Source organism: Ochotona curzoniae, unplaced genomic scaffold, assembly GCF_017591425.1.
Source record: "Ochotona curzoniae isolate NIBS_2020 unplaced genomic scaffold, NIBS_Ocur_1.0 contig_2404, whole genome shotgun sequence".
Taxonomy (NCBI): Eukaryota; Metazoa; Chordata; class Mammalia; order Lagomorpha; family Ochotonidae; genus Ochotona; species Ochotona curzoniae.
The window spans coordinates 135,381-147,803 of record NW_024465451.1 but is presented as its reverse complement, the minus strand read 5'-3'; the positions used below and the strand labels follow the sequence as shown (position 1 = coordinate 147,803).

General features: G+C 44.0%; 1 protein-coding gene across 5 annotated transcripts in view; it reads right to left on the bottom strand.

Moving 5' to 3' along the window:
* Positions 1-3,607: 3,607 nt before the first annotated feature.
* GMEB1 (glucocorticoid modulatory element binding protein 1) overlaps positions 3,608-12,423 on the bottom strand; it is a 38,725-nt gene continuing 29,909 nt past the window's right edge. For all 5 annotated transcript variants that reach the window (XM_040974053.1, XM_040974050.1, XM_040974054.1 and 2 more), the window contains 3 exons: positions 11,869-12,006; positions 7,791-7,913; positions 3,608-6,068 (listed from right to left, as the gene is read on the bottom strand). In XM_040974053.1, the coding sequence (XP_040829987.1) occupies positions 5,368-6,068; positions 7,791-7,913; positions 11,869-12,006 (962 nt within the window). In that variant the 3' untranslated portion in view covers positions 3,608-5,367. The remainder of the gene's footprint in view (positions 6,069-7,790; positions 7,914-11,868; positions 12,007-12,423) is intronic.

The following is a 12,423-nucleotide window of genomic DNA, read 5'->3' as shown; positions in this document are numbered from 1 at the left end:
ATAATCGTGATGAGGAAGGAGTCCTATGGCACCAAAATCATTTAGTCAGGAAGTGAGTGTAAATCTCTCTCAGAGAGGAACTGTGCTATGTGGGAGAGAGGTAGCGGTGAGCCGTATTAGGAAAGTACTGCAAATGCAGGAGTTAGGCCAGTGCCTGACTCCACCTCAATGATTATTTCCTCAGGTGAGCACCCAAGGGAGTCCAGCCTCACACTTTTCAGAACCCAACCTTTTCTTTGTCCTTTCTGTTTCCTTGGTAGTACTAGAATCTGGATCACTTGTAACTCAGCTAACTAGGAATTCCATGCTCTCTGCTTGATTTCTACCTTCTCATAATCAATATTCCCTATCATACATAGATTTACCTTTAGTATCGCCAATGAACTTGGATAAAATATCACCAATAAAGGATATAAGAACCACTAATTTTCAAAGTATGTGAACTGACACTTCCCAAAGCTAGGGAAAAAATAGTTTTGAATCTTAAATACTCTTGACTATGGTCCATTTTGTACTTTAGCATTACTGGTGGCTATTTTTGGGAGGGGCAAGAGGAGGACAGGAGCCAACAATCAAGCTGGGGAAGAGAACACTCCACAGGCACAGACCAGGCAGGTGCACAGATGACAGGCTTTTTGTGGAAACCGCGTGGCTGGAAGGTTTGGGGCATTTCCCCCGCATTAGCCAGCCTCTAGACCTGCACTGGATTCCACTCTGAGTCACATCTGATGACAATGTAAAGTCCGCATATGTTTCAGACTTCTGCAGTGGGGCACGTTTTTGAGACAGCCTGGCTTTGCAGGCTGAAGCAGCAAACGCCCAGATATTTGGGGCCTGGTACAATGGTTCAATTGGCTAATTCTCTACCTTCAAGCACCAGGATCCCATCTGGGTGCCGGCTTGAGTCCCGGATATTCCACTTCCCATCCATATCCTTATTTATGGCCTTGGAAAGCAGTATAGAACAGTACAAAGCCTTAAAACCCTGCTCCCGGGGGCGGGGGGAACCCCAGAGTGGAGCAGGCAGACAGGAGGAGGCTTGTATCCCAACCCTGAAGACTCCTAGATCCTCACCAAGGACTATCAGTACGAGCTCTGAGGACTACATCCCAACTGCCAAGGAGACCACGGGGAATTGGAGTGCCTTCGGAGGCCGAGAACTCTGAGGTCACCCACCTCCATTTGGATCTCCCATATGGGATGGAAGAAGCCCATATCCTGCTTTGCAGGATCCAAGGTCATTGGAACGACAACCAGGAGCACTGAGCGGTCTGCAGAAACAAAACAGTAAACTTCCTTTGGGACTAGGGAGAGGAGCTTTCTCTGGTTCTTGCCTGGTGCCGACTTTGAGTCCCCACCCTCTCTCGTAATGACCATCAGGATCGCTCCAGAAACCCCCCAAAACAAACTAACAAATAAACAAATAAATAACAACAAAAAACTAGAATAGATAGAGAACAGCAAGGAAAGCTTAGAAACAGGAAACGGGCAGTGGGGATGCACTTATAACTCACTGGATGGGACACAAAGATTAGTTACTCCTCACTAGGGTATTTAAGATTTCTCTGCACACGCCTCCTAAAACTGTTCACCTAAACTGTTGACATATGTCTTGTTAGAGTTATAGAGTTAGAGTTAGACTATCCAAAAAACAGCCAGGTTCTGCAAAATCATGCTTCAACGCTATAAACTGCTAAATACTAAAATTAAAATAGACATGAGACAGCTGAATAGTAATCTATAGCCATTTTAAGGTGTATAGAACCCAGTTGTATATAAACTAATAATTGAAATGTCAATGTAGAAGTCACAGGATGTGGTTCAGAACTTGCACTCTTTTTTTTTTTCTCTCTCTTTTAATATGCTGGTTATATAATACCATGTCAACTAATTCCATTATGTTATAAATTGTTACTGATGTCATGTTAATTGATTGGCATGATACTCTGTTGGCTCTACCTTCAGACCAGAGACGGTCTCCCCAAGAAACTGTTGAACTTATCTGAACAATAAGATGCAGGACTCTATGCTTTGCAGATGCTTGCAAGGAAAGAACCTCAACTGAATTTGAACTGTGGTAATACAACAAGGTGGAAGAATCCACCATGGGGGGGGGGGGCGGGTTTTGGGGAGGGGATGAGGGAATCCCAGTGCCTATAAAACTGTGTCACATAATGTAATGTAATAATAATAATTAAAAAAAAAAAAACCTGCTCCCACATGGGAGACCTAGAGGAAACTCCTGGCTCTTGGCTTTGAATTGGCTCAGCTCTGGCCATTTGGGGAGTGAACCAGCGGATGGAAGATCTTTCTGTCTTTCCTTCTCTCTGTAAAATCTGCCTTTACAATAAAAATAAATCTTTAAAACAATTAAAATAAGCCCAGGTAGTTAAAACTCATCAAAAAATGGTATCTCCTGAATCTTTTTAGGCACACATCTTTTCTAAAACAACTTCCATATTTGCAGACTCACTATTCTCCCAGCCAGCAGCCCTGTCACTGGACTGACTCCTGTTGATGACTCTTGCAGGAGCTCACTAGAGAACAGCTTAGCCTTTTTCTGTCTTTTTTCAGTCTGCTGAACCTATGAACCAATTCTCAGAATATTTTTCAATGCATAATATATAATACATAGGATTACAAAGGAAACAAATTGTATTAAAATCTAGTTTTTTGCTCCAGACATCTGGAATATATGAGCTCCTTGAGTGCAGGGATTGCAACTTCATTTCTGTATGGCCAGTGTTGAATGCAGAGCCTGGCACACAGATGATACTCAGAAATACTTATTTAATGATGGAACAGAAAAAAAAATCACTTTCAAGTTAGTCTATAGAATGATCCATTGCAAATGTATAAGCACATACCAATGCCTTGTCTGTGTCTCATCCATCTGAAACCAAGTAGACCAGGGCTGTAAGGGAACCTACACTCAAGCACAGGTGCCACGGCAACAACAGCACACTATTGTCAGCCCAGGAAGATGACAAAAACTCCTGTAGTGTCTTACCGGCTGGAAAATTCAGAAAGTAAAAGTCAACAGGCTCAGTCTTGAGATCTCTTAGCTTCAGAAACATCATGGTTAGACCACTTTAAAATATTCTATTATTAGCTGCTCTGAGGGAGTGAGAACAGGAATCCAAGTCAGCACAGGAGTGATCTGTAGGGACCCTCTTACCTCTGGCATAAAGAACGGTGCCCCTAAAAAACACCTGAGAAATGAGATGTGCCTTTCTAGGTTTAAGTAATAATTTGCCTTAGAAATTTTTTTCCCCTAGGGGCTGATGCTGCATTGTAGCCATTAAAGCTGTTGCCTGTGCACCTGGGAAAGTAGTGGGACCCTGTGCCCACAGGGGACACCCAGAAGCTCCTGGCTCCCAGCTTTAGATCGGCTCAGTTTCAGCCATTTCAGCCTTCTGGAAATTGAACTACCTCTCTCTCTTTCTCTCTAACTGTGCCTCTCAAATAAAAAGTCAATCTTAAGCCACTTCTATCACGAAAGATATGTAAAGGGCCAAAGGTTCATTTTAAACAGGCTGATAAATCCATTACACATCTGGAAAAGAAAAGTAAAACAGCAATTTTAAAGCTAAAACCCACAAGTATATAAGGTTCAGAAATTTTACTTCTTAAGACTTTTAACAGCAGTCCCAGATTGGAGGACTTCTGTGGCTACATGGCAGAATGCAATTTCCAATTATTTCGACAGGGTTTCCAACATCTGCTACCAACAAACATGGCTTCAGGTGAGTGTCCTCTTTAAAAACGAAAGAAAGAAAGAAAGAAACCAGTTCAAAGTTTTTCCTTTAATTAAAAAACAAAAACCCTCCCACTTCTAAAGTGTGTGCTTTCTTTTATGACCTATTTTTCCTTTAAATCATTTGCAGTTTCCCTATACTCTTCCTAAAGCGGTAAACAATACAACCAAAGAAATAAAAATCCGGTCCACTCTTGCCCCAATGTTGAAAAGGGTCAAGAGAGAAGGAATCACAGCATGGAAAATGGCCCAACTCTAAATATACAAACAACATTAAAAAGAAAACAAAATAAGAAAAGCCCCCCAAGGACATTATTATTGACATTCCTGGGATGCTTCCTATAGTATAATGCTGCGGATAATGCTTCTTTCCCAGGGAGTCCAGCTCGCTCAGGAGGAGACAGCTAGCGGGTGCCTCAGCAAAGGCTGGGAGTGTTGAGGCCTCCCTGCCAAGCCTACGTTTTTTATGAGCTCTACATCTCATAGAAACATCTGCGGTACAAATGACTCTAAAAGGGGAAGGCAGCAGGCGGGCACCTGTCACTGTTCTCCGAACCAGCCAAAAAGCTGAAGAGTGTGGGATCCAGGAGACAGATGCTGTTAGGAGTCCAAGGACGGTGGGGAGAATGAGAGGAAGCACCAAATGAGTGGCTGCTTTTGGTTCCAAAGCCAAAGAATCATCACCATAAAGGCCCCAGCAAACATGGCAGCTGATCTGCATACGAAGTCTGCTCCTAGCCTTGGATTTGCAACCCCGGCAGTCTCAGTCCCAGTCCAAGAGCCAGAGCCAGCTGCACCACATCACAGCTGGCCAGTGACTGTACTGATGCTAGTTCAGGATGATAAGTGCTTTAACAAAGTGAGGGGCAAGGTGGCTATCACCATGAAGACCAAAGTACAGCCGTGGCATCCCTCGGTGGCTGTTTCTGCACAGCCACAGGCCAACGCCTCACTTGATCTCTGGAGATGGGCCCTTCCACTCCTCACTGGCATCCTCTCAAAATCACAGCCCTGATATCCTCAGAGACCTCAAGGACACCAGTTGCACCTCTGGGAGAAAGAAACCATCCTTGCCCCATCTTCATCAAAGCACTTCCACTTTTAAGCGGCTGCTGGCACGCCACCTTCCCCTCCATGCAGAGTTCCACTTCCTTTTGCTTTCAGAGTTCTGCACTGGCCTTTGGGCCCCTTCCAGGATACAAAATAAAAGTGCCCTTCTGCATCCACACGTGAGCAGGTGGCTTTCCAGTGCCAGATCTGTGATCCAGAGTTTGGTCAACACATCTTTAAAAGAATAAAACCACATGCTCACACTGACTGGCCTGGAAGAGTTCCTAGTTATCTTGCCAGCTCCTCTGAAAGAAATAATTCTTAGTATTAGGACACAGAGTGACCTACTCTCAACTTCTGGAAGGTTGTTTGTGGTGTCCATTTTTCAGTGAGGGGTGGAAGAAACCCAACATTTTCAGTTAGGACAATGACAGTTTGTTTTAAACAACAACAACAAAAATAAGGAGGCACCTATTTGGAAATGAATGGGACAATGATAAAAATAAACAAATAATTAAAATTTCAAACCAAAACCTATCTGCTGGCCCCCAGTTCCCCAGTCAATCCTCCAAGACCACAATCTCCACATTGTGAACTTGATGCTGGTGTTCTTCCATCTCAGCCACAACTTTCTCCTCAGTCCTCAGCTCGGTCTCCAAGATGACTGCTTTGCCCTCAGTACCATCGGCCTCCGGGTCGGGGGCTGGGTCAATCTCAATGATGGTCTGCCCGTCCTCGGAAGTGCTTTCAACAGCCTGGATTGCTGAGGTCAGGCCAGACTCCATGGCCACCAGCTCCACGGGGCTCACCATGGTTGTCATGTTGCCCAGGGGGCTCCCATCCTGCATAGTGGTAGAGCTCAGCAGTGCCAAGCTAGAGGAAGGGTGGATGGTCACTGTGTCGGGTGAGTTACTCTTGGCGGAGGAAACCACGGTGGCATAACGGAAGAGCTGAGGGCCAGAAGGCAGCGTGTGGACAGTCACAGGACTGGAGCCCTGGCTGAGAGTGGCCACTGGAATATTGCCCATGGAAAATGACTGGCCCACTGGCGTGATGGTGATAGGTGAGAGGACCGTGAATTGAGGCTGCTGAACAGGAGGAGAGGGGCTGAGGACGGTGGTTGAGGCAGGCCGCTGCAGCCGGGGCCGCTTGGGGGGTTTAGGGGTGCTCACGGGCATCAAAACCACATTCTGAACTGACTGGGATTTCAGCCGATGATCCCGAGCTTGTTTCTTCTGCTCTTCCAACTGGCGTTCCAAGTCTAGGGGAAGAAGATAGACTCTTAAGGAGGGAATTAGAATCTTGGCAAGAATAAACTTGGAGTCAAGTCCTTAGAGTCTCATTCTGGTTTTATTTCTATATCCCAGACAACTCACTTTTGATTTTAAAATAAAGTACTAGTCTGGATGATTTAAAAATCTCTCCAAGAATCATTCTTTGCTCCATACCTATAGGCAGAGCAAAAGTTCAGAATCCTTTTTGTTCAATTTTTTAAATTTATTTTCATTGTATTTGAAAGAGAGGGAGGAGATATAGATAAAAAGAGATCCTCCATACTCTGCTTCCTCGCTCAAATGCCCACAAACAGGGCTGGACCAGTGTAAATTCAGGATCCCAGAACTCAATCTGGGTCACCCACTTGGGGGCAAGGGCCACTATCTGTTACCTCCCAGAATGCACATCAGCAGGAGCTGGATTAGGAAGTGGAGGAGCCAGACCGCAAACCAGGCACTAAAGATATAGAAGGCAGGTGTCCCAAGTGATGACTTAACTGCTGTCTCAAACGTATACTCCCAGAGTCAGTCTGAAGCTGTATTTCTACCATAATTGAATCTAACAGTTCCTCTCACCTCTGTCCCTCATCAACAAAACGTAATCCAAAGGTGGCTGTCTGGTCAAATGGTTAGTTAAGATACTGCTTGGGGAACCTACAGTCCACATCAGAGAGCTTGGGTTCACATCTCAGCTCTGTTTCTGGCCTCAGCTTCCCACTAATGTATACTCCTGAAAATAACAACAGGTGACCCTTCATGTACTGGCATCCTTGCCACATATGGGGGAGACTTGAACTGAGTTCCTCAGCCCAAGTCAGAGTCCCTGGGTTTGCATCCTGCCTCCACTTCCGATTCCATCTTCCAATTAATGTGCGCCCTTGGAAATACAGGTGGTCCTTGCCACCCATGCGGCAAACCCAGGTGGAATTCTCAGCTCCTTTCATCTGACTCAGTTGAGGCTGTTGTAGGCATTTGGGAATTATAGGAGATCCCTGTCTATATGCCTTTCAAGTAAATAAAACCATAATCAATCATAAAAAAAAATCAAACAAGTTTAAAATAATCCAAATCATCCTTTTCTTGTCAAATAAACTTTCCTCTTGGCTTCACAAGTAACTATAATTCATTTGACATTATTCAAAGACTGCTAATGCAAACTTCTGCCTCGTTTTACAGCTTATACCTGGCTTACTGCCCCGAGAAGTTTCGCCCTTTGCTCTTCCATCTACCCACTACACACCTGTCACAAAACTTAACTACTATGTGTACCTGTTTCTATACTAGCTTTCTCTTAATTTTCTTGAATACCTTGAAGAGACAGAGGGTATCTTAATCAATACTATATTTCTAACATCTATTCTGGAGACTAACATAAAATATTTACTAAAAAAGGAATTACATTTCCCATATGCTATGATTTCTGATTACCACAAATAATGGAGAAGGTACTAAATTTATATCTATCAAAAGAAGTAGGAATAAAATGTTAAAAAGATGCAGACATTCCACGAAGCAATTAGTAGACAATCCTCCTTTGTTTCCCATCATTCCTCCTCTCTTGGGGCTATCTGATTAAATAAAAAAAAACAACAAAATCGGATACCAGGTGAGTTTTTTTTTAAAAGGTCAATTCCAGTAAAAGTCAACAAGGAAATGACAAGATGCAAGAGTGTTCCCACACCTTACGTAAGAAGGTGAGTTACACACACCTGTCAGAGTGAAGAGAAACTGCTCCTCCCCTTGCTCGACTTGGTTCCTTCTGTTGTCCAAAACCTTCTTGACTGTGTCCATTAAGCCAAAGGTATGTGCTACATTGTTGAGAACAGCAGCATCTATGGAAAATAAAAGACACACATGTAGTATTAAAACTGTCTTTTGTGCTGTTAGTAAACATAAAATCATTCAGCGATTCTGGGACCCCAAGATTGCATCTTAATAAAATTTTCACAAAGATTTATCACATGCAGAACTTTGATTTGTTCTATATTTACTTTAGCACATACATACAAAACCAGGGGGAGGGACATTACAACTGGATATAGGTTCTGACTACTTTTTTTTTAAGATTTATTTATTTTTATTGGAAAGGCAGATTTCCAGTGAGAAGGAAAGACAGAAAGAAAGATCTTCCATCTCCTGGTTTACTCCCTAAATGGCCACAACAGCTAGAGCTGAGTTGACTGAAACCAGGAGCCAGGAACTTCTTCCAGGACTCCCACGTGGGTGTAGGGTCCCAAGGCCTTGGGCCATCCTCTGATGCTTTCTCAGGTCATAGGCGGAGAGCTGGAAGGGAAGTGCAGAAGCTGGGACATGAACCGGTGCCCACATGGGATCCCAGGGCTTGCAGGGGGAGAATTAGCCAATTGAGCCATCACAACAGGCCCTAGGCTCCAACTTTTGCGTATAAAATACAGTCACAGTTTAAAGTATTTGGCATGACAGTTAAAGGGTCACTTGGGAAACCTGCATCCTGGATTCAAATACTGGCTCTGCTTTCAATTTTAGCTTTCTGCAAATGCATGCTCTGGGAGTCAGCCTTCACTACGCAGGCACTGGAGGAATCAACCAGCAGATGAAAAATCTGTCTTTTCTCTTGCTTTTAAATAAATAAATTATAAAAAGAAACCACACCGCCATAATCTTTTTTTTTTCTTTAAGATTTACTTTATTTAAAGTCAGAGTTACAAAAAGGGAGAGAAAGAGAGAGATCTTCCATTTGCTAGTTCACTCCCCAAATGGTTGCAACAGCCAGAGCTGGGCCAGTCTAAATCCAGGAGCCAGGAGCCTCTTCTGGGTCTTTCACAAAGGTGTAGGAGCCCAAGGACTTAAGCCTTTCTCCATTGCACTCACAGCATGGGAGCTGGAGGGAAGTGGAGCAGCCTCGACATGAGCCAGGACCCATATGGGATGCTGGCACCCAAAGCAGAAGATTAGCTCATTAAGCCATCGTGCCAGCCCCTGTAATCTTATTTTATTTTTTTAAAGGTTTATTTACTTTTATTGCAAAGTCAGATATACAGAGAGGAAGAGAGACAGAGAAGATCTTTGTCCGTTGATTCACTCCCCAGGTGGACCGCAATGGCCAGTGCTGCATCAATCTGAAACCAGAAGCCAGGAACTTCCTCCAGGTCTCCCACACGGGTACAGGGTCCTAAGGCTTTGGGCCATCCTCCACTGCTTTCCCTGGCCACAAGCAGGGAGCTGGATGGAATGTGGGGCTGCCAGGATTAGAACTGCCATCCATATAGGATCCTGGCACGTTCAATATGATGACTTAAGCTGCTAGGCCACCGTGCTGGGCATCCCCACCCCAGGCTTATTTTAAAAAAGAAAGAAAATAAGTTTGAACTGGCTTTGCTATTTCCTGTCTATATAATATGGATAACTCATTTCAGTATCAAGTTTTCTCATCTGAAACTAATGTTACTGTATAGAATGAATATGAAGACTAGATATATCATCTTAAGCACCAAACCTGGGGACAGACATGCAGTATTGCATTGATTATACTAACAATATTATCTCCGCTCTGCCCTATACAAAATGCCTTCAAAGTTGTATTTGCGGTCATTACTTCCTTAACTAGGACCTGTTTACTTACACTCCCTTTCAATAATCATCCTACCCAGTTCTGTGGTTAAGCAGGTTTAGCTGCTCCTTGGCATGTCCACATTCCATACTGGAGTGTCTTGAATTTCGCTGCTTCCAATCCAGCTTCCTCCAAATGCACACCATGGGAGGTAGTAGACACGACTCAAGAGTCTGGATTCTTCCCACCCACATGGGAGGCCAGAGTGAACTCCTGCTTCCTGGCCTCAGCCTGGCCCAGCTCTGGTTATTGCAGGTATTTGGAGATGGGCCAGCAGATGGAAGATCCTTCTCAGTCTTTCCTTCCTTCCTTCCCCTCGCTCTCTTTCTCTACTTCTTTCTTACCTTTCTGCCTCTTGCTTTGCCTTTCAAATAAATACAAATAAACATGAAGGGAACAGCACTGTGGTAAGAGTCCCTACATCCATGGAGGAGACCCAGAAGAAGCTCCAGGCTCCTGGCTTTGGGATGGCTCAGTTCCAGCTACTGTAACCATCTGGGGAATGAACCTACAGATGGAAGATCTCTCTGTCTCATTTTCTCTCTCTTTCACATAAATGATTATTTTTTTTTATTAAATATTTTATTTATTTTTATTACAAAGTCAGATATACAGAAAGGAGGAGAGACAGAGAGGAAGATCTTCTGTCTGATGATTCACTCCTCAAGTGAACGCAATGGCTGGTGCTGCACCGATCCAAAGCTGAGAACCAGGAGCTCTTCCGGGCTCCCCTGTGGGTGCAGGGTCCCAAGGCTTTGGGCCATCCTTGACTGCTTTCCCAGGCCACAAGCAGGGAGCCAGATGGGAAGCAGGGCCATCGGGAATGGAACCGGCGCCCACATGGAATCCCAGCGCATTCAAGGCGAGGACTTTAGCCGCTAGACCACGGTGCCAAGCCAAAATGATTATTTAAAAAAAAATTGAAAATAAGGGTCCGTTACAATAGCTTAGTGGCTAAATCCTTGCCTTGTATCAGGGCCCTCTAATATCTCTCACAACAAATAGATATCCCTAATACATATTTAAAGATTTCAAAAAGATTTATTTTTATTGGAAAGGCAGATTTACTGAGAAATAGAAAAAGAAAGATCTTCCATCTGTTGGTTTACTCCCTAAGTGGCTACAATGACTGAAACTGAGCCGATCTGAAGCCAGGAGCTTCTTCCAGGTCTCCCACATGGGCGCAGGGTCTCAAGGCTTTGGGCTATAAGCAAGGAGCTGGATAGGAAGTGGAGCAGCCAGGACACGAACCGTTGCTTCTACAGGATTGTGGCATTTCCAAGATGAAGATTTAGTCACTGAGCCATCGCAATGGGTCCTAAAGATTTTTTAACTTAACTTATTATTCATTCCCCAAATGCCTCCAACAGCAAGGGCTAGGGCAGGCACAAGACAGCAGCCTATAACTTCATCCTGGTTCCCCAGTATAGACAGTAGAGCCATCACCTGTTGTCTCCAAGTGCGCATGGGCAAGAAGATGGGCTACAAACTGCATCTGGGAATCTAACCCAAAGACACCTATGGGATGAGGATGCGCTAGTCAGGGTCTTAATTGAGGTGGCATGTGTCCACCCCAGACACACATAATACTTGGCTTTACCTCTGACCATTCAGCAGTTATGGTACTTAAACAAATGCCCCTCATAAGTATTGATCAGACATTTAACACAACTGCCTGGGATGCCCTCATTTTGCATCCAAGTGCCTGGGCTCAAGTCTCGGCCTTGCTTCCAACTCCAGCGTTGTGCTAATGTGTACCTGGGGAGGGAGCAGGAACAGCTAAAGTACTTGCTGTGGTTCCTGCCATTCGTGTAGGAGACCTGCCTGGCTGGACTCCTAATTTGTCCGGCACAGATCTGGATGTTGCCACCATCTTGAGAGAGTGAACAAGTGGTTGGAAGATTTCTCTCTTTTTCTTTCTCTCTCTCTTCGTCACTCTTTAAATAATAAATCTTTCTAAAAATGACAGATTCTTTCTAAAGTCATTTATAAAGGCAAAAGTTACCTGTGGAAAAAGTATGGCCTACTTGGGTTCAATATCAAGTTATGAACCTTGGACACGTGACTTAAGGTTAATGAGCCTTAACTTCCTTATTTGTAAAACGGAGGTAGTAACACCTGCACCTCAGGGCTGCTGCAGGGTGACAAGACCTACCTGCACTCAATGAATGAGCACTGTTTCAAGATCTGTCACCCACCTGTGACCTGGAAGGGTGTCTGGACGAGCCGCTGCTGGACTCCCCTGAGAAGCTCCTCGATTTCCTTCTGGATGTTGCAGACAACCTCCTCCATCAGCCCCACGTCAGCTATTCCTTTCCAGAACATCAACGTGTCCTCTGGCATAGGAGGAACAAGACAAGGTAAATAAGGAATGCCCCCCAGATGTTCAGGCACACCTCTACAATGTGAAACTCAAACTCAGTTCGGTTCCAAAGGCTTTCTTGCTGGCCATTTCTGGGGAAGGAGTTTATGTAACACTAATTGCCTCCCTGCGTGGATACCTAATTGCCTCAATTTGTTTCTAGTTACAAAGAACAGGCATCTTCTTCCAATAAAGAGATCAAATTAAATTTTAAATAAACATTAAATATTTACTATTATTTAATTAAACTCAAATATAATTTAAGATTAGTTAATATTCAAAATTATACAAGTTAAAGAACATAGAAATTAAGTCAAATATCAAGAGACATATTCCTCCTCATGTTACACTTGAGAAAATAAAACAGTTGGATAGGTGCGGCTATACGCAT